Source organism: Danio rerio, chromosome 1 (genome assembly GCF_052040795.2).
Source record: "Danio rerio strain M-AB ecotype USA chromosome 1, GRCz13ab, whole genome shotgun sequence".
Lineage (NCBI taxonomy): Eukaryota > Metazoa > Chordata > Actinopteri > Cypriniformes > Danionidae > Danio > Danio rerio.
The window spans coordinates 47,822,745-47,846,602 of NC_141021.1; the positions used below are offsets into that span (position 1 = coordinate 47,822,745).

The following is a 23,858-nucleotide window of genomic DNA, read 5'->3' on the forward strand; positions in this document are numbered from 1 at the left end:
GTTGCAGAGTGTGTATTAAAGTGAAGCACACACTTTGCTGTGATTGTAGCCAAAAATCTGTACACGTACAGTAACACATTTGATTGTATAAGCAATGTGTTAAGATGCAAAGTTTTAGTGTGACTTCAGCTATATTGCATCTGATGTTTTTGTACATATTATTACATATAATCTAATATATATATATATATATATATATATATATATATATATATATATATATATATATATATATATTTTTTTTTTTTTTTTTTTTTTTTTTTTTTTTTTGGTAACTCCTGAGAGATTTGATCCATATTGACATGATAGCATCATGCAGTTGCTGCAGTTTTGTCGGCTGCACATCCATGATGCGAATCTCCCGTTCCACCACATCCAAAAGGTGCTCTATTGGATTGAGATCTGGTAAATGTAGTGGCCATTTGAGTACAGTGAACTCACTGTCATGTTCAAGAAACAAGTCTGAGATGATTCACACTTTATGATATGGTGTTCATCCTGCTGGAAGTAGCCATCAGAAGATGGGGACACTTTGGCCAGAAAGGGATGGATATGGTCAGAAACAATACTCAGGTACTGTAGTCTGTGGCATTGACACAATGCTCAACTCGTACTAATGGGCCAAAAGGGTGTCAAGAAAATATCCCCCACACCATTACACCTCCAGCAGCCTGAACCATTGATACAAGGCAGGATGGATCAATGCTTTCATGTTGTTGACGCCAAATTCTGCACTTTTGGTGAGCCTTTGTGATTTGTTGTTCTTAGCTGACAGGTGGCACCCGGTGTGGTCTTCTGCTGCCCATCCGCCTCAAGGTTGGATGTGTTGTGCGTTCAGAGATGCTCTTCTGCATACCTCGGTTGTAACGAGTGGTTGTTTGAGTTACTGACGCCTTTCTATCAGCTCGAACTAGTCTGGCCATTCTTCTCTGACCTCTGGCAAAAACAAGGCATTTGCACCCACAGAACTGCCGCTCACTGGACAATTTTCTTTTTCAGACCATTCTCTGTAAACCCTAGAGATGGTTGTGCGTGAAAATCTCAACAGAACAGCAGTTTCTGAATTACTTAGACCAGCCCATCTGGCAGAAACAACCATGCAATATTTAAAGTCACTTAAATCACCTTTTCATCTCCATTCCCATGCTCAGTTTAAACTGCAGCAGATCGCCTTGACCATGTCTACGTGCCTTGATGCATTGAGTTGCTGCAATGTGATTGGCTGATTAGAAATTTGCGTTTACAAGCAGTTAGACCGGTGTAACTAATAAAGTGGCCAGTGTGTGTGTGTGTGTGTGTGTGTGTGTGTGTGTGTGTGTGTATACACAATTACATCATATGCTGAAATACAGCAATTTCAATGGCTGTTGTGCTTGTTTGTGTCAATATGATCAAACTGTGTTGGTTGAGATAATCAAACTTCACACATTTCTTACAAAACATCAGCCTAATTGCTAAAGATTTTGTAGGCAGGTTTTGGTTAAAATGTTTTCACCGAAACAGCATTTTTCCACCAAAAAAGCTCAAGTGATGTTTTTAAATGTGAGGAAATTAATACAAATCAATGTACATACCAAAAAATTAAAATTAATACAACTACTTTAGGTAAGTCCAGGTACGAGTCAATGATCTCTTGAGTAGGTAGTCCACTAAAAACTAAAATACTTTGCGACTGTTAAAAAAGTGTGTTCTATATAGTATGTATTAGAGAATGCAGTCCAGATATACAACATTTGCCATGTTGCCATTATCACATGATACACCAGCATCAGTAGCCATTTATTATTATCCTCTCTTGTGGCCTCATGGGATAGTAAAGTGTCCATAGTATACACACTTCAGAATCGTGCCAGAAGAAATCGGCCATCTGGGTACTTTTTTGTCAATTCTTTGACAAAACTACAGATTCAGTACAAGACTATTGGTTTTGGAGCCCTTAAAGGGATTGATTGCCCAAAAATGAAAATTAAGTCATCATTTAATCACCTTTCACTTGTTTAAAAACTGTTTGAGTTACTTTCCTCATTTGAACACAAAAGAAGATATTTTGAAAAATGTTTGCTGCCGGCACGCATTGACATTCATGAAAGTCGATGCGTGCCAGCTATCACTTTAATTTTCAAGTCTCTGATGGATTTATTTAAATATAAACTGTACACAATACTCAAACCCTCCAGTATCATGTGGAAGTCCTTCTTTTCTTACCTGTTGGAAAGACATTGGGCACATTATCTGTATCCCCTGCCACCAAAGATGGTACGATCCAGGTATAACCGTAACCAGTGAGGCCAACAGAATGTGCCACTTCAAAAATGGTGGTGGCTTCTTCTTTAGTGCAGTACAGCAGTATAACAGGACTCTGGAGCTTCTTCATTTGGTTCTGGATCTTCGAGTCTCCATCATCCACTGACATGTCCAACAGCAGCACCTCTTCCAGCTCCCAGCCGACAAAACTGTTATCAACGGTACTCCGTATCTGGAAGATGACAAAACAGAGAGAGATAGAGATGAAAAACTCCACTGCTTGCGTTTGTCCTTCAGATATGAACAGAAAAGAAAGTTGAAAATCAATGACAAGACAAAGGGAGGTAAGAGAAAGTCATTTTTTTTATTTTAATGAACAAATGATAAAACTAAACCTAAAAAGTGAAACTCCCATCATGCACCACTACAAGTTTGCAGCCCAGCAAACATGTTTTGATCTCTCTGATTCGTGAAGAAGCAAACCTAACCCACATTTCAAAACGCACAAGTCTGCGCAGCTCTGAGACTGAGGAGACGGAGAGGAATTAAACTGCATTTCCTCATAACAAATTGTTCAAACACGCATCCGCAGAGATGCTCTCCATTATAATCAGCTGCAGTCAGAACTAGAAGATGAAATTATTGCACCCACATTTCTGATGATGCATATTTCCGTATCGGCCCATATTTTCAGCCAATTTGACAGACTTGCGAATTGCACTGACAGTATCATTACACAAATGCAGTCAAGTGCAGAGTGAGCTTTCAGTACCACAGGGGTAAACACGCAAAAAAAATAAAAAATCCTGTGGTGGCCCCTAGTACACTGATACTATTAGACTGCAATACTAGAATACTGAATGAGCTCTATATTATGGGTCAAATATTAAACAACAGCCAATTTAGGAGTCAAATTAATTGAACAAATGTGTTTTATCATGGTTCATTTACTACTAAAAGCAGGTTTTTAAAGTCTCTAAATACAAATTTCCTTAAAGAAGCAGATGTCTCAGAAGAACCTCAGACACACACACACACACACACCACAATATTACAATGAGAAAAAGGCAGTCAGTGTTGCCAGATACACCTGAATGTTTTCAGCTCAACCTGTCCAAAATTCTCCCAATGCCTAAAAACTAAAAATGAGTAGGTGCACACTTGGTTTTTGTTAAATATTTATCATGAAATACATGTTCAAAACATCCAAACTGATCCCAAACCAGGCCAAAACAGGTCAGTCCTCCTAAGCTGTTTATTACAAGGACAATCAAATTCTAAACCTGCAAAAAGATGTTGGGGAATTTGGCCTGAAATCAAAATCTCAATTCATTGAACATTTTAACTCGATTATAATAATCAATATAATTATATTAATTAATTAGTTTAATGAACAATTATTTTATTTATTTATTTATTTTTGCCCCTCATAGTTCATTGACAGGTTTTGTACAGTATAAATATGCTCACATATTTCTAAATGAAAGATGCATTTCTTATAGTAAAATAATTGAAGGAAACTCACACTATCTACTATCTATGACTATTTATTGAACATCAACGTTGAACAACTGAAATTAAAACACACATTGTCTAGAAACAAGTCACTTCTTGACAATAAATAACTTGCACTTTTGAAACAAAATCAATTATTTTTTGTGTTTTTCATATTAAAAGTAGAAAACAATCAGCATCTCTTCTACTGTACATAAACACGCTTGCATATCATGAAAATCATATTTTAAAACATTTCTGTAAACAAATATTTCAATGTAAATAATCATTTTAATGTAAAGGAAAATATGTCACCTCAAGATATCTCTAGCACAGCCTGCAATCATGGTCAGTTAAGAGCAAAGTATAGGCTCAAGAATGGGACCTCATCGTACTTGACCAGAGATCAGATGTGCATGTAAAGTGTGGCCAACAGAGCGGGGTCATTTGACTCCCCACGCGGTAGGGCAAGTAATTGAAAAAAATTGACCTAGAAAATTGACCTAGGGCATCCGCTGCGTAAAAACATGCTTGATAAGTTGGCAGTTCATTCCGCTGTGGCGACCCCGGATTAATGAAGGGACTAAGCCAAAAAGAAAATGAATGAATGAATGAATGATTGCTTCTAAATGTCGATTGATCATTTTTCGATTAATCGCCCACCCCTAGCTCAGATGTTTAATCAGTTATGTTAACTAATATATATGAGTTCAGCTGACTCTTTCTTTAAATATAATAAGTTCAGCCAAGTAAAACTTTGATATGTAAGTTATGCTGGCACATTGAATCCAGATAAGGTAATGTAACATAATTAAGTTGTGATAACTAATTAGTGCACTCATGTTTTACAGTGCATTTAAAAAAGTTTTATATTTCAGTTTATACCTGTGTTTTCTTCAGTTTACAGACAGAAGAGCTCATTTTATTTTATTTTTAATATTTCAATTACAAGAAATTAATTTTAGCAGGTACAGATTTGGCTTAAGTTAAAAATAACACAAATAATGACAAATATCCCAACACAAATCTATTAAGTTAACTTATCAAATTTATTTGGATTGAACATAAAATAATTAAGTTGTCACGAAAACATCTTAAGAATTGTGTTGTTTCAGTTCATTTTAAATGAGTAGTTTAAACAAGCAGGTAAACTTTTTTTTGAAAGTTTTTTTGAGTGTAGATACACCGATATTTAAAATCTATTTATTTAAATCTGACCAGTGATCAAGAAAGGTACACTTAAATAAAATCAAACTAAAAGTTTGATTTAAGAACGTTTTAGTTAAAGAAATAAGTTTAAGAACTAAAGTTGGAGAAACTTTAAGTTTAGGAACTAAGTTTAAGAACTAGTTTGAGAAAGTTTTGCATACTATCCTTATCAAATTTGAAATATATACTCATGACACACTTTTCTTTCAAGGCATATTACAAGACTGATTTCATCTGTTTGTATTTGAAAAAGCTAATATTGAACAGTACATTTTTTCTTTCTCATTACTTCAAAATGAAATATATATATATATATATATATATATATATATATATATATATATATATATATATATATATATTTTTTTTTTTTTTTCAATGATATCTATTTTTATTTGTAGCTTACTGGAGTCAAAAAACTGTTATTATTTTTAGTTAGGTAGGTGTAAATGCTTAATAATGTTTGCCAACTAAAGCTAAATTAATTAAAAACAAAAAACTTTTATATGCTCACAGTATAAAAAAATTTGAGATATTCTAAAAATTACTGAATTTAGCAAAATTAAATAAATGTAGAAATCGTACAATAGTACAAATAAATTACCAATACCCACTCCTCATATTTCTACATTTCAAAAAGGTAATGTGTAATAATAAGTCTGTTACATTTGGTTACAATATGAAATCCTCATTTAAATACCAAGGCATTTTCCATGTAATTTACAAAACACCCTGCAGGAGAAGATAAAAGTGCAGGTAATGAGGCAGTTTCAGAAGATGAAACGGCTTAAATAGAAAGAAGAAGAGAACAGATGTCCATGTGGCCGGAGAGCAGAAAACAGCCCTGGACACAGTTTGTTAAAGCTCCTGGAATGGCCTGAACCATTGTTTCCCTCTCAGCAGACAGCAGCCCAAACACCTGGCACAGGTCTCGCTGGTCCACATCAAAAAGCCCACTGCAAACACCTGAAAAACACCAAGAGCCTCCTCAACAGGCACAGCATCCTCTCTGCTGCACTTCTGCTTCACCCTGAGCTGAATTACTGAAGCTACAGCCAAATCAAAGAACTCAATCCTGCCTGCTGCCCTGGGTATTGAACAACTTTAACCACAGCACTGTGGGCCAAATGTACATTCGGGAGGAGTGTGGCAAAGCTTTTGCTGCCCAGTTGAGAGGACATGTAGTAGGGTTATTAGAGTTCATTGCAACAAAACACATTAAACTAAAATAATTGTTACGTATAAACACCAGCTGGGGGAAAATAATGTATAGAGAAAGATATATAGGGACTATAATATATAGAGAATTAAAGACAAAACCACTAAAATATTCATTTCAAAACAGAAAAAGTATATATAATTATTAGGGGTGTGAAGAGACCTCGCAAGACTAAATCGCAACGAGATTTCTCGTTGAGGTGAAATATTGTCACGTGAGCTGTGATGTTATGATGAGCGTTAGGATGAGTTTAGCATTGAAGACTGAAGGCTGGATTGGTTTTGAACCTCATTTCAAGTGTTTTGGACACATCTGGCAACCTGGGCTGCCTCGGTGTCGCATCCAGTCGCGTAGAGTTTATAGTAAAATATTTTGCAGTGTTGGCATGTCCTTTGTGACATATTTCATTAAAATAAAGTAAAATAAAATTCATTACAAGTTTATTTTAAAAAGCACCTAAATTGTTTTGGATTTTGTTTTTGCTTTTTCTTTAGTTGAATAAAAATCTATTTTTCATTCATATATTAGCAAATATTTACAGCATAGAATTCAACATTAATAAAAAGCACCTAAATAGTTTTAAAACACTATTTCTCATTCATTCATCCTTGAAGATTCCCAAAAACAGTATAAAAATCTCATCTCGTCTCATTCTTGTGAACCCAATCTCATGTGTTGTCTCACCGCTAATAATAAAAAAATTAAAATTAATTTATTTAAATGTATTTAAACGTAAATAACTATTTTTTTATCCGATTTTTAAAAAATATTCATTTTTATTCAGTTTAATCTAAACCCCAAAATAAGTGAAAATAGAAATAAACTGAATAAAAAATGTAAACATATTTTTAAAACTTGATGAAAACTTAAAAATAAGATCGAATAATTGATACGTACATAAAATCGACATAAACTTTTATAAATTAGATATAAATAAAACATTCATATTAAACACTAATGCTGTAACCAAAATGCTATTATAGTTCTTGATATTTTAATTGTAGTTAATTTTATGCATTTTCAGTATTAATAATTTTTTTAGATATTATTAAAATTTTATTAATTTCTTTTTTAAAAGATATAATGTTGCTATTTCAAGTTTAGTGTCACATTTTTGTTCCAGTCAGTTCTTTAAAATATTTTTTTTTTTTCAATTATTTTAAATCTGATATTATCTCATGATATGATCTGATATTATTTCAGATTTATTCCAGGAAATGTTTGACTCTAAGTTAAAGGTGCAGTAGGTGATTGTCTTCAGAAACCTTTTTTTGTTGTGCTGGTTGATCTAAGTGTGTTTATGTGTATTTTTATATTCTGGGTAAGGCATAAGACTAAAAAATGTTCATCCAATTAAAATTTGTTGGGCTGATAATTCCTATAACTCTGATAAGTAGCCCCAACCTGTCTGTCAACAAATGTAGATTTGTACATCTGCGCGCTCTTGTTTGAGCAGACAGATCTGGAAGATTTGCAAGAGAGTGACAACACTAAAAACAAAGGCCGTTTAAAATCCTGAGTTACTTTTGCACGCTGGAGGAACGATGACAGCATGGCTGAAGTATTCCTCTTAGACAGGTGATGTTATGTTTTAAAACTATTTTAGTCACACAAAGCTGACAATGTGTTGTATCATGAATGGGTTATATGCACAGAAGTGTTGTTCAGCCACTGAAATCTCCTGGCGAAAGATTGATTTGACTATTTCCAGTTTCATAAGGGGTAGCATTTACAGCATTGATAATATAGACTTTTATTTAGTTTAACAACAAAACATAAGTAAATATCGCTATTCCACCTAGCCTGCTTTACTGAGGCAAAGTTGCTTTTATATTCACATTGGTTCATTTTTAAACAATGACAACCTGTGACGCGCTCCCCATATTGTTTACCATGCTACTCTGAATATTCGATCTGAAATAGCATGTAAGTACGGCTTAGTAATAAATTTAATTCCTGCAAGCTGCTGGCCAACCACTAAGCATACAGTAATCGCTTTAGGACAAAGTGCATGAGAACAGCGATCCTTGCATGCATGAAATATTGCACATTATGACAAGTTTGGTTTGCAACACAACTAAAAATGTGTTGATATATTACAGTTTTCATTCAGATTGTAGTTTTATAAAGTACTATAAAGATTTTAACTGTCTAATGACATGATCTAGAGGGTTGTCTGCTGTCATCTTTATGGTGCGTGTGCCTTATTTCAGGGGGCTTGGCTTTAGACGGCAGGGCAGGGACTGTGTTTTCAAAGCTATTCTGCTAACAGTTAGCGTTTGGGCAGATAACCGACTGCACCTTTACCATTTCACTCTTTAATAAGTATTTTAACAATAACTAAAAGAAGCTTTTATCTCAGTGCTAGTACAGTATTCAATTCCAAAGGCGTATACTGTAAGAGCCATGTGATGAATGAACAAAAAAAAGCTCAGAGGGAAAATTCCACTAGTCATCATTTACTCAGCCTCGCGTCACTCCAAACTCTTGCAACTTTCCATCTTCCCTCTTTTTTTCTGTTGTCACATGGCTTGAGAATGACATAAGGGTCAGCAGATGATGACATAAGATTAATTTCTGCCTGGAAATAAGACCAAAAACTGGGAGCGGATAGTAGCATCAGCTGCAATAGGAGTGCAGTATAGTGAGGACGGGTGCATTAGTTTTGACAGCGTACGGAAGATGGAGGAGAGAAAGCCAGCATTAGCTGAGACAGGAGCATTGGCAAACTCCTGATGATGAAAGAGGCTGAACTGCAGCGGCTGCTTCCCCAGCGGGAGTTACAGCGCCGGTATTAGGGTGTGAACCCAACCAGCTACAGCTTTCAGAATTACAGCCAGTCAAGCAAAAAGAGCTTCGGTCTGGGGTTTCACAAGATCCCAATCTCAATTTGGCTAAATTGGTGAGGCTCTGGATAGACGGCTGTTTATATAGACCCTGAGGATGCATTGCAATGATCTGATAAACTGGAGCAGGTACTCCTGAATGGAGCGTTTGGTGGTGGGATTAAGAACAGACTTCATTTCAATAAAAGTACTCAAATCAAGGATAAAAAAACTAACCCTTTGAATAAAAAGCCTGAAATTTGACCCTGGAACTGCTTGAACAAAACAGAAACTAAAACTGAAATGAATTATAGAAACGTCTCACCCGATTGACAAAGTCCTGGTGTCCAGGGTAATAGGTGGTGACGATGGAGAAAATGTACCAATCATACTCCTCCATTATGTTCAGCATAACAGAGGCCTGCTGCTCGATAGAGGGACCAAACTGGAAGAACATGGAATGGTCATCCTGCAAGAAACAAATACACATTATAAGACGACTATAACTAAATGTATAAATAGGTATACGTATACAATAAGTCGCTTGGGAAAAATGCTACAGTATATAAATTTAAGTTAGGACATATTTTAGTCTAATACGATTGAATCTTCTATCTTAAAGCACCATTAATTTTAAATTGAGCACTTTTGTAATTCATACCCCAGCATATATACTGTAGTGGCATGAACGGCAATACTGTACCAAACATTTCACTTACACAGGAAATTCAGTTCAATTCATCTTTATTTCTATAGCACTTTTACAATGTTAACTGTCTCAAAGCAGCTAAACATAGACATTGTAGTAAATTGAAACTGTGTCAGTCCAATTTTCAGAGATGAAGTTTAGTTCAGTTCAGTGTGGTTTCATTTTCACTGCTGAAAGTTCAAACAATGACGAGCAAATCCATGCACAGCTCCACAAGTCCCAAACCAAGCAAACCAGTGGCGACAGAGGCAGGGAACAAACTTCACCAATTGACGAAGTGAATTAAAAAAAACTTGAGAGAAACCAGGTGAAATTTTAATCAAAGTTTAGTATTTATCAGTGTATTATTGTACAAGATTTCAAGAGTTCACACTTAGATATTGCTTGATGCTATTAGCAGGTTTGGCATGCTGTCGTGGGAGAGAACCCTGAGCTAGGAGATAATTGAGCCCAGGGCTCCCGCCTGGTCAATAGAGCATGTAAGGGGAGTGCGAGATCAGGTGGTTCTCAAGAGGTCCCAGTGGTAAAGGAGGAAAGGGGAGAAGGGGTGGATGGGGGGTTTCTTCGGAAAACGAAGATAAGGGAGTCATTTTTGCTAGGCTACTAATAGTGAGTTTGGATTAATCTGATTGGCTAACTAATGATTGTAGATGAGAGACCAGCTGCAGTCAATCATATCACGTGCTCCTCTTGAAATTAGTCTGTGAAACTTCACTTAAATTTAAGATTTCTCATTTAAGGTTTTCTCTGTTTTTTTGTTCTGTTTTTGAAAAGCGAGTACAATTCTTTAAATAAAACCATAAACAATGCTTACTTCACAAGAAGTAAGAACCTGTGTTTGTTTTTTTAAGTACTTTCCAGACCTTAAATCCATGTCTAAAATTCAAGTACTTTCAAGAAGCCTGAGATCGCTGTTATATGCAGTGATTAATAATTTATTGCTTGCTATATGATTGAAAAAATAAAACAACCAAAAATTCACAGCGCCTTCAAAATAGTCCAGTAGCGTAGCTCAAAAAAAATCCCAAAAAGAATGAAATAACCGAAGAAAACGTTAAGCATTGACAGAAGTTTGTCAATGTTTGGGACTGACAATGATCAACACTTAACCAAAACGTTTACATTTTTTTGGGGGGGGGGGGGGGCTTTTTTTTAAGTAAACTGTTTGTCAACTAAACTGTACTTCTACTGGCACAGTTTCAATTTACTAGAACTTCTATGTTAAGCAGCTTTGACACAATTTACAATGTAAAAGCGCTACAGAAATAAAGATGATTTGAATTCAACTTAATTTCACTTTTGTTATTTGAGAGTATGCACATTTTTTCTTCAGTCAATTAATTCTTTTGTCATACGATTGGCAACAATTCTTTGAACCAAAACTGATGACAATGCAAAAAAAAAAAAAAAAAAGCCTCAAATAGTTAAGACAAGATCATTTCCATACATATAGACCAGAAATCCATTGAAAGTCTTGCGATTGAAAGTTTGTTGAAGCAGATAATGATTGCCATCAGGGTCAAATAGTGGAGGAACTCCCATTATCAACACACGATCTCAGCCAAAAAAAAATCCTCTTGATGTCAAAGTCATGACAAACGCTTATGGTCTAAGCATATACAATATTTATCATGTTTAGAAATTAAAATGATCAAAATGCCCCACAAAATCAAGATAAGGTGCAAGAAATGGTCCTGCACAATTATATCACAGCACTATCCCAGCAGGCACAGGACGTCAACACAATGTTAGATTGACGTTGCGTCCTAACATCATGGGAACATGCATTTTGTTTGGAAATGAAAATCGGGTTGACGTCAAAACTGAATGTCAAGCTGACGTCAATGTCCAACGTTCAACCTAAAATCAACCAAATATCAACATCTAATGATGTTACAGCTTGGAGTTGACGTCTATCAGAAGTTGGATTTTAGTTTGCCATACCTGACGAATAAATGTCAGTATTTGACATAAACATGACGTTGGTTTAAGATGTTGGCTTGAAGTTGGATTTTGGTCACTTATCAACACAACCTAAAATCAACCAAATATCAACATTATTTGATGTCATTATTGGATGTCAAAATATTGTTGTCCTTAGACGCTAACTAGACATTGAATTTTGGTTACCTGACATCACAAGTTAAATCAAACCTAACATTAATGTCTTATGAGATTGTGTGCCTGCTGGGATGGATGTTAAAGGAATATGAGAAAGTCACATGTGAAAATGAATTAACAATGTCAATTGGCACCAGCACATTTCAATCTGTTTTGCATCAGAATTTTAATGTTTTTTTTTCTTTCAGCACTTTTTTCATGAGTGCATGTGCTCTTGCTGACTAAATTCTGCTCATGAATAGTCTTATCATAAACAACAAAGTGCAGATATGATGCAAGTAAGAGATTTATGTTGCGGTTTCAGCAATCCTAGGAATAAGTTTGAAAAACAGGCGCTAGACTAAAACCATAGATTTTGTGTCAGATTAGGATGTGCCTTGTCTGGAAATATTTTACATACAACACTGATAATCATTATCAAACAACAAGAGTAATATTTGTTAAGTAATGAAAGTGAAAAGAATGTTTTAGTCATAATATTGCAGCAGTGCCATTGTAATCAATTCATTTTTAAGATGTATATTTATAATTACATACAATTTTGAAAAGTTCATTCATTCATTTTCCTTTGGCTTAGTCACCACAACAGAATGAACCACCAACTTATCCAGCATATGTTTTACACAGCGGATGCCCTTCCAGCTGCAACCCAGTGCTGGGAAACATCCATATATACTTATCCACACTCATATACTATGGTCAATTCGGTTTCTTAAATTTACCTAGATAATGTCTTTGGACTGCGGGAAACTAAAGCACCCGGAGGAAACCCACACTAACATGGGGAGAACATGCAGACTCAACTGCCAATTGACCCAGCCGGGACTTGAACCAGAGACCTTCTTGCTGTCATGCAACAGTGCTAATCACTGAGCCACGGTGTCGCCCTTTTAAAAAGTTTGTTGCTACTAAATATAGTTTATAGTATTATGACTATTTGAAGCATTTAGTATAACAATACAACACAGATACAATAAATATATACTTTATGTTTAAAATTCTGCTGCTAAACACTGGTACACTGCAAAAAAAGGCTTCTCTATACAGATTTTCTTGTCTTGTTTCTAGTTCAAATATCTAAAAATCTTAAATCAAGAAGAAATTTCTAATAAGGAAACCATATTGTCTTATTTTAAGAAATAAAATGCAAAAAGAAATTGAGCTTCTCTTTAAAACAAGCAAAATAATCTGCAAATGGGGCAAGCTAAATAATCTTGTTTATCCTTTTGACATAAGATTTTTTTTTCTTAAAACAAGACAATAATTTGACAGTGTTTTGCTTGTCTACAAAACACTTCTAGATTTAGGATTTTTAGATATTTGGACTAGAAACAAGACAAAAAAATGTAAGAAAAGTGTTATTTGTGACTAAATTGTAACAGTATAAATACAGCTGAACACAAAATGAATAACCCTCCTGCAAAAATGAATTCCTTTTCAAATATTTCTTTCTGAAGAAAGTCTAATTTAGTTTGGCTGGAATAAAAAAAAAAAAAAACTTTAAAGATTTATTTTTAACTGTTATGGTCAATATTATTAGTCCGCTCAAGTAATTGTTTTTTCCAGTTGACTACAGAACAAAGCACTGTTGTCCAATAATGAACTGCCTAATTAATCCAACTTGCTAGTTAACCTAATAACCCAGTTAAGCCTTTAAATCACACTTTAAGCTAAGTACTAGTGTGTACTGACATCATGATGGAGACAAGTAATTTAAAAAAAATGAATTATTAAAACTAATAAGTTTAAACTTGGCAAAATATATAAACTAAATGTTTCATTTAGAATCATTTTGTCTTCAACTGTACGGTATATACTGTACACTCAGTGGGCACTTTATTAGGTACAACTTATTAGTACCGTGTTGGACCCCCTTTTGCCTTCAGGACTGCCTTAAGCCTTCGTGGCATAGATTCGACAAGGTACTGGAAATATTTCTTAGAGATTTTGGTCCATATTGACATGATAGCATCACACAGTTGTTGCCGATTTGTCGGCTGCACATCCATGATGCGAATCTCCCGTTCCACCACATCCCAAAAGTGCTCTATAGAATTGAGTTCTGGTGACTAGGGAGGCCATTTGAGTACAGTGAACTCATTGTCATGTTCAAGAAACCAGTCTGAGGTGATTTGCGCTCTATGACATGACGCGTTATCCTGCTGGAAGTAGCCATCAGAAGATTGGTATACTGTGGTCATAAAGGGATAGACATGGTCAGCAACAATACTCAGGTAGGCTGTAGTGTTGACACAATGCTCAATTGGTACTAATTGGCCTAAAGTTTGCCAAGAAAATATCCCCCACACCATTACACCACCACCACCAGCCTGAACTATTGATTGAGAACTAAGCAGGATGGAGTTACTGTTGTTTTTCTAACATCTCAAATCAGTCTGGCCATTCTCCTCTGATCTCTGGCATCAACAAGGCATTTGCGTCCAAAGAACTGACGATCACTGGATATTTTTTCTTTTTCGGATCATTCTCTTTAAACACTAGAGATGGTTGTGCTTGAAAATTCCAGTAGATCAGCAGCTTCTGAAATACTCAGACCAGCCCATCTGACACCAACAACCATGCCACATTCAAAGTCAAGTTTGTTCCCCATTCTGGTGCTCGGTTTGAACCGCAGCAGCTCGTCCTGACCATGTCTACATGCTTAAAAGCATTGAGTTACTGTCATGTAATAGGCTGATTATAAATTTCCAATAACAAGCAGATGGACAGGTGTACCTAATAAAGTGGCCGGTGAGTGTACATGCTTTTTTAAAACACGTTCAAACTCTTCTTGCCTCCAGGTCATTACAAAGACACACCGACAAATCTAAAAAAAAAAAGTTTCATTTTTGTTCCTCTCACCAGAGTCTGGATAAAGGGAGCAGGGATCAGTGATGCTGAAAGAAAGAGGGTGCAGGAATATGAAGCGAGCCCAGCAGCAGCGCCAGATCTAACATCTGCTGCATCAAAGCATGTGAACGCCACACATTTTGCTCCCTTAACGTCTTAATGACCACTTCACTCCTCAAATAAACTTCACATCTCAGGCAGTCTAAATGTCAGAGCGAAATATCAGAACAATAATGATGACAAATGATTTGCATCCATTTAAAAAAAAAGCATGCCAGTGAACTCTCTGCATCTAATATGCATACACAGATGTGCGTGTTTGGTGTGTGTGTGTGCGTGTGTGTGTGTGCAAGCTGTTTAATAAGCAAAAACATTGTAAAGCTTTGCACACATGTATGAACGTGCACATGAACATTGATGAAGGACTGTACATGCATGTAAATGATTGTTCTGCGTGTGTGTGTGTATTCATGTGTGAAGTCGGTCGTGGGCGTTTGCCATGTTAGTCATGCCGCATGGCCAAATCTCACAGTCTCTCTCTCTCTTTCAGGTCTCCATGCTCTACTCAACATCAAAGCCACTCCCATGGGGTCTGAGATGGACTGATCCGTTACCTTGATTCGGCTTTAATGAGGTAACAACACTGACGGGGCTGCAGGGGAGGGGGCTTGAGCTGTTCAATCTAACGCTGTACTTTACCGTTTTACATATGAGTGTTTTTAGAGTCTTGTTTTGGAGGATTTTACTAAATGTTTAATGTGCGCCGGTAATGCGTGCCGCTGCCCTTTTCGTTTTCCGAATTCTTTTCATTTACGTGCTTCTGATGTTAATGCACTGTCTTAATTTCTCCTCTTTCCTTTCGGAGTTGATCCCATCAGGAGAAGGTGGGTCTTCAATTATGGGGTCAGTGCGACTTTTGAAAAGAGATTAATACTTCTGTTAGGCAAGGACGCATTAAATTGATAGGAAGTGACAAGACTTGTAAAATGATTTGTAATTCAAATAAATGCTGTTTATTCAGTCCTAAAATAAAGCAAACAGGGAGGCATGATGGCTCAGTGGTTAGCACTATCGCCTCACAGCAAGAAGGCCGCTGGTTCCAGTCCCGACTGGGACCTTGTGGAGTTTGCATGTTCTCCTCATGTTCGTGTGGGTTTCCACCGGGTGCTCCGGTTTCCCTCATTCCCAAGACATGTGGTGGTAAACTGGGTAAACTAAATTGTCTGTATGAGTGTGTGTAAATGTGAGAGTGTACAGTATAAGTGTGTCCCAGTACTGGGTGCAGCTAAAAGGGCATCCGCTGCATGAAACATATGCTGGAATAGTTGTCGGTTCATTCCGCTGTAGGAAAATAATTCTGCCAAAGGAAAATAAATAAATGTTAAGCAGCAGAACTGTTGTCAGCAATGATAACAAGAAATGTTAAGATGTTTGCTGAGGAGCAAAACATCATGCTAAAATGATTTCCGTTGAATCATGTGACACAAAGTTGGAGTAATTTTAGCTGAAAAAAATAATAATTTCAGACACACACTTGTACAGCTATCTTTATGAGGATTTTGCATAGGCGTAATGAGTTTTATACTGTACAGACTGTACTATAGATCATATCCCCCACCCTTAAACCTAACACTCACAGAAAACAATCCGCATTTTACATTTATAAAACACTTCACTGTGTGATTTATGGGTTGTTTTTCTCATGAGGACCAAAATATTTCCCCACAAGGTTAAAAATGAATGATATTGCTATATTTGTGGGTCCCGACAATGTAAGTAATACAACAACATACACACATACACACACACACACACCATTTGGATGTTGAAGTTTACAATACTGCTAGAAAAGTGTTTATATATTTTTAAAAAGGACCTACAAACTAAATAAAGTTTATATACGGGGGCTCACTGTGCTCGCCTCACAGCAAGAAGGTTGCTGGTTTGATTCACGGCTGGGCCAGTTACGCCCCATTCACACGGGGCGTCAGCGTCAACGCTTCCCATTCACTTTGAATGGGTGACGTCAGGCGTTGCCGAACTGCATTGTGGATCCGTCGGCGTCGCTTCAGAGGTGTTGCTCGCTGCAGAAGTTGGGACCAGCTCAACTTTTCAAGCGCCGACGGAAGCGTCAGCCAATCAGATCGCTGTATGCAAATACACCAGCTAGACAGTGGCCTATTTCTGACTGAATTTCATTGGCTGACGCTTCTATGACGATCGTTTCAGCCCCAACTTCAGACACGCCTTCCGTCAAGCATTGATGCTGAAGCCCGGTGTGAATGGGGCGTTAGCATTTCTGTGTGAATGTTCTTCCCGTGTTCTTGTGGGTTTCCTACGGGTGCTCTGGTTTCCCCCACAGTCCAACAAATGCGCTATAGGTGAATTGGATGAACTAAATTGGTCATAGTGTATGAGTGTGAATAAGTGTGTATGGATGTTTCCCAGTACTGGGTTGCAGCTGGAAGGGCATGCGCTGCATAAACCTTAAGCTGGAATAGTTACCGGTTCATTTCGCTGTGGCGACCCCTGATAAATAAGGGACTACGCCGAAGGAAAATTAATGAAGTTTATATAATGTATAAATGTAAGTGTGTAAAGTGCAAGTGTGTTTAGAGCTTTTTAGAACTTCAAGCCCACATGGAGATGCCACAAAACTCAAAACCAGCCATGCCAGAATGACTCAATATACCTACTAGAGTTCACCTATGCTTTGAGAAATACTAAACACACTGGCATAAACTAAATAAAAAAACATTTGAATGCTTGTAGAAACAATGTGAGCTGAAATGTGCTTGTGCAAATTTACAATGCGTAATCACAACAGGAGGATTAACAAAAAAAGATATTTTTTTAAATCATATAATTAAATAAAATAAAAACTACTACTTAACTACTATTAATACTACACTGTAAAAAAATACTGTAAAATTTACAGTAACTTAAAGGCAATTTTAGTAGCCAGAAAGACAAAATTTACGAGCACACTGTAAATGAATACTCACAATTTACTGTGTATTTTACAGTAACTTGCTGCCAACTATAGTTGCCAGTAAGACAAAATGTACAAACACAGTGCAAATTAATGTTTACAACTTATTGCCAATTTGAGTTGCCAATAAGACTGTAAATTTACAAGTACACTGTAAATTAATACTTACAATTTACTGTAAATACTTTAAATTTACTGTAAAATTTATAGTAACTTACAAAATTTACAAGCGCACTAAGTTATACAATTACTATAGTTTATATATATATATATATATATATATATATATATATATATATAAAAATTTTTATTTTTTTATTTGTATATTTATTTACATTGTGCGTGTAGATTTTGCACTTTATTTATAAACTAATTTCGAGAGCATCACATGCTTCTGATCAACACAGCTGGCACCTCATTAGCTCTGTAATCTGCCCTATTAGATGATTACGGACGCATTATAAATAACCAGAGCTTTTCACTCCAGTTATCTTCGTCTTAAAGCCCCCTCCGACCCCTACTTCCCACCCTTTTTCCGATAGGGTGACATGGCAGCCCAGTGGCTAGCACTGTTGCCTCACAGCAAGAACGCCGCAAGTCCAAACTCCTATCGGGCCAGTTGGCGTTTCTGTTCAGAATTTGCATGTTATCCCCGTGTTCGTGTGTGTTTCCCCCGGGTTCCCATGCTTCCTCCCACCATCCAAAAACATACACCATAGCCAATCGACTTACCCAAATTATCATCTAATTTCCCTTAGACCACTCCTCACACGGCGACAAGCAGGGAAGTTCTCAAGACATACCTGAGCTTAAACTCCCCTCTCGCCCCTTTAACGGGGGGAGCCCTGGGCTCGAGGATTCATATCATCAGCTAAGTGTGAACTACAGGAAAGTTTTTATACTGTAGTCATCAAAATAAATCCTAAATTAACCAATTGATGAAAAAATCCCAACGATGAAGACAACAGCAGTCACAGTGATTGTTCACACAAATGTGTTCATTCTCCACTTGTAAATTGGTATGTTTTGTTCCTACAATGGATCTTGAGGACTGCTTTCCTCAACATTCATCAGAATATCTTCCTTTGGGTTTAACAGAAAAAAGAATTTTATAAAAGTTCAGATTCACTTGAGTGTGAATAAATCCCTTTTTTACGGGACCTATCACTTCAACAAACCTCAGATACACCATCACTGAAGCAAAAACACACACATGGCCTCCCTTCTTCAACTGTACATTTAGCACACACACACATACACACACACACACACACACACACACACACACACACACACACACATGCATATGATATATAGGCTAGCATGTGTCAGATTTGTTTAGCGGATCATTCCTCTCTAATCCGTGGTTCTACACTTCTGCTCCTCACCCCCTCCCTGTCATCAATCTCCCTCGCTCCGCTCCTCCTCTTCATCCTGCTCTATTCATCTCCAAATGAGCGAGCGCAGACACACGCGCTCCACACGCAAGTGAATTAGCAGGCTGCTATTCCTCGATGGCCTGTTCAGCACAATAGAGTGGCCAACCTAGTCATCCAGGATTCTCACTGCAGCCCTACTCGAGCAGCAGGGAACTAATCCAGACTCGCCTCGCACTACTTTACCTCCCTTCCTCGCCAATAATAGAGACTAGTGTCCTGCAGTGGTAGTTTATAAGCAAAGTGTCTTTAATATTCCAACGAGTGGCAGTGACATAAAATGAGTTCCCCACTAACTCTTGACTGCTGGGAGGGGATAACAGATGAGCTCCTGCCATCCAACGAAAGCGCACCAGAAACAGCATGTCATCCACAGAGGAAGAGGAGAGATTTGGGGCGAAGCCTCAGATGCGTTTAGGAGAGCGTGCATATAAATGCAAGTGATTCATCTGTCGATCTGCCACGATGGATCAAGTATCCAAATGATTGGAAATAAGCTGCCAAAGTGACAGTCGTGTGTGTTTAAAATAGACCCTCGGTAAAGGATATGATGTAAAAAAAGATTTAGCAAAATTGGAAATAAGGTAAAGATGTATAGATTGAAGCATTGGGGCCCGGTGGGTAGCACAATGGCCTCATGGTGTAACCCTGGGGAGTGACACTAACAACAGAAGTTTGGATCCACATGCAGGTTTATTCGTCGTCAGGCAGGCAATGGTCAACACAGGTGCAAACAGATGTATAAAGGCAAATCCAGAATCGCAGTCAGTAGACAGGCGATAGGTCTAAAGGCAGGCGGCAGGCAGGGAGAATATGAATACAAGGCTTGGTCTAAACACGGGTAAACAAGACAAGGAAAAACGTGTTGTAGTGTCATCAAAGGATAAACAAGACTCAGCAAACTGAATGGGTGAGTGTGTGGCTTAAGTACTGAGTGCATTCAGTCTCTGACAATCCTCAGGTGGTGCGAGTAATCAGTCTAGATGAGGAAGCATGTGTGAGTGTGGCCGGAGTGCATGTATGAATATGTAGTCCATCAAAGGCGGAAGTGTAGTCCATGGTTATGGTGAGTGAGAACCAGTGATCTAATGGAATACGATCGCTGGTAATCGTGACACATGGCAAGAAGGTCGCTGGTTCGAGCCTCAGCTGGGTCAGTTGGCATTTCTGTGTGGAGTTTGCATGTTCTCCCAGTGTTCACACAGGTTTTCTCCAGGTGCTCCGGTTTCCCCCACAAGTCCAAAAACATGTGGTATAGGTGATTAATAAAGTGAATAAGCCCAAAAGTAATTCTAAAAAGTAAGAATTCTTCTTACCAAAGCAATTTTTAAAACGCTGTAGCTATGGATTCACCTGATTAATGATTGGATGTGATTCACAATACTAGTTTAGTTTAGTTTAGTTTAACAGCTTTATTACTGTTATTTATTATGTAGTAGGATAGAGACAGCAGTTAAAGATGATTATGAAGATGAATAATTAATATTACTTGTATAAGTAATTTGTATAAGTATCACTGTGAAATAATTTAAGAAGAGATAATCTTGAACATTTTTAAATATTCAATAATAATATGCAAATTATTAAAATATGGATAAACTAGTTTGAAAAAGAGAGGGTAAAACTAATCTAATAACTGCTTCTGTAACAGAACAGCTTTATCTTAAAGTCTGAAAAACATCTTCATACGTTCGCTATGAAAAAACTGATGCACTGCGTCATCTCTATAGCACTCGTCAGAGCAAGCGGAGCTGCAGTTCATCATTCGGTCCGCGTAGTTTGGCTTTTTAATAGTTTTTTTGCGTATATACGTCTGTGACACTGTGCTGACGGTTTATGCGCATCATATTCGTTGTTCTGTTGTTATACGTAAACATCGTTCTGTTCTGTTAGTCGTAAACATCTTTTTGCAGTATTTGCACACAGTTTGTGTTTTGTCTGACGCAATTCACCACTGTCATTTTACTCTGCTGCCCCACCACTTGCTCGCCACCGGGACCAGGAGTGGCCAAGTTGGAGCACTCACTCTGGTTCCCCGGGCTCTGCGCTTGGTTGGAAAAAATTCTAGATCAAACCAAAACAAACTATTACAATTAAATTGAGATTGGCAAGCAATATACATTTTATTCATTTAAATGTATTATCTTTCTATTTCTAAAGATGTTTTATCATATCAATGTACAATATTTTGCACCAAAATATATTGCGATAAACTATGTTATTGTCATTTAAAAAAAAAAATTGCCCCTCATTAAATAATACAAGAATGACAATATATCATCACAATGCAAATACACTTTTCCGAAGTATATATACTCTTCCACATAATATTTTGTTCTTAAGATTATTTAATTTAATCATAGTCAGTTGAACAGTTTAATATTTAGGCATTGTAATCAGAAAGTGAAAATGCATATCCCAAATAAACAATAATAAATATAAACAGATATTTATTTTCAAAATGCAGTGTACTCATTTGAGCTGAGCAAAAATTAGCTGTTTATATTTGATCAAATATACAAATAAAAAATAAGATTGATAAAATATTTTTAGAAGAAAATGGCAAGTAACACACAGAATATAATGTTGAATTTCAATGTAGAAAAACTAAAATATTTATAAACAACTGAATATTAAACAGGGTGGCATGATAGCTCAGTGGTTGCAGCTAGAGGGGCATCCACTTTGTAAAACCTATGCTGGAATAGTTGGCGGTTCATTCCGCTGTGGCAACCTCTAAAATAGAGACTAACACAAAGGAAAATAAATATATATATGATTTTTCGATTAACTGACTTAATTTTACCCTTACGTAACCCTAAATACAGATTTGGCTTCTTGCCTTTTTGGTTTGGAATTTTGTTTTATGTGTATGTATTCATGTGTGTATGTATACATGTATACAAATTAATTTATTTTATTTTTATTTTATTTGTTTTAGTATGTAATTGTCATTACTCTTCAGTTTTTCCTTTTTATTGACACTATTGTTGTTACTGCTGGCACTATTATTAATACTATTATTTAACAACCTGTATATTGGTTATTACATGATTGTCTTTGCACTTTGCTAGATGCTGATTGTCTGCGGCATGTTTTTCTCTGTTTGAAAAATACAAAACAAAGGAAAAATTTGATGGAATGAATGAATTTTCGATTTGCTAAAAAGAACCAACTCATAAGAGTCATTCACAAAAAAGCCCATTAATGCTGGGTTCACATAACCCTATTAAGTATTCGCTCAAGTAGATCACAGTCAATGCAAACATGCAAATATAGCCACATATCCACCGAAAAGGTGTAAATGATGCTGAATGTGCAACACATTTGTGGTGAAAATGATCTCTTCTGTGCAAGTTCAAACAGTTCAACTTAAGTGGAAATTTAATTCATTTAATTAAATTTCATTCACAATCACGACAGATTTGCGTTACAACTGATAAATACCATCTTTCTGACATGACGGATCATTAGGTTTACACCTGATGTCTTTACACAGCCCTACACATTCTGAGGAATGTTCTGCCTTATAATAAAACGGCTTTTTAAAGTTTGTATCAGCTGTAATATCTTGGACAGTCATGTTCCTATATTCAGTCCTGATTGAAAACTCAACCAGAGAGCACCTTCACAATAGAAAGAGGCCCTTCCAGCAAGTAGTGCTCCAAAATCTATTTCTTTGCACAGGCTCAGAGATAGGTTTGAATAATAAAAATTAGATGAGAAGGAGAACAGACAGGGAGAGAGAAAGTAGAAAGAGTGAAATGAAAAGGAGGAGAGAAAAGGAGGCAAGATGAAATGAGTCCAGAATTCTTAATTTGACTTCACTGTAACTTTTGGGTAAAGTTGATGTACCATTTCTTCCATCACTATAAATACAGCTTCTGTCCTCTACAACTGTGTTGACAAGATAGTTTAGATTGGAGCCTTCAGAAAAGCAGTGGCATTAACACAGCCAAATGGAGCTGGTGCTGAGAGAGAGTCACTCTCCAGAAGGTCACTCGCAGCATTAACAGCCTCTTCTGCTGCTGCCTTGTTAAGTCTGCTAGCAATCACAGAGCTGTCCGACTTCAAAACTACAGAGGAAAAGAGAGTGCAACCTTGATCGCAGAAGATAAAACATTCATCCAAATTAAAGCGAACAGATACGCTTAAGATAAAAGACAAAAAAAAAACAAAGTCGTAGTATAAAAAAACGTTCAGTAAAATTCAGTGTGAACTATTATTATTATTATTATTATTATGATACTGTAGATAGATGGATGGATGGATTGACAAAATGAATGATAAAGTGAATGAATAAACCATGGACAGATGGATGGATGGGTGGATTGATAATGGATGATAGATGCCAGATAGAATGACAGATTGATGATGAATGAACAATACATGGATGGATGGATGGATAGATGGATAAAAGACAGAATAAATTATAAATAAACAAGTGAATGTACAATAGATAGGATGGATAGATGATAAATGGATGGATGGATAAACAGAACAATGGATGGACAGAACAATAGAAGGATGGATGGATGGATGGATGGATGGATGGATGGATGGCTGGATGGATGGACAGAAAAATGGATAGATGAACAGATGGATGGATAGATGGATGGATAGACAGAACAATGGATGGATAGTTGGATGGATGGGTGGATGGATGGATGGATGGATGGATGGATGGATGGATGGATGGATGGATGGATGGATGGATGCATGGATCGACCGAATGATGGATGAATGGATAGATGGATGG

The 23,858-nt window shown here is 36.7% G+C and overlaps 1 protein-coding gene across 10 annotated transcripts in view; it reads right to left on the reverse strand.

The window, feature by feature from the left end:
- The window catches only part of grin2bb (glutamate receptor, ionotropic, N-methyl D-aspartate 2B, genome duplicate b), a 199,278-nt gene that overhangs the window by 74,524 nt on the left and 100,896 nt on the right, over nucleotides 1–23,858 (reverse strand). For all 10 annotated transcript variants that reach the window (XM_087235944.1, XM_087235938.1, XM_087235941.1 and 7 more), the window contains 2 exons: nucleotides 9,317–9,460; nucleotides 2,206–2,476 (listed from right to left, as the gene is read on the reverse strand). In XM_087235944.1, the coding sequence (XP_087092070.1) occupies nucleotides 2,206–2,476; nucleotides 9,317–9,460 (415 nt within the window). The remainder of the gene's footprint in view (nucleotides 1–2,205; nucleotides 2,477–9,316; nucleotides 9,461–23,858) is intronic.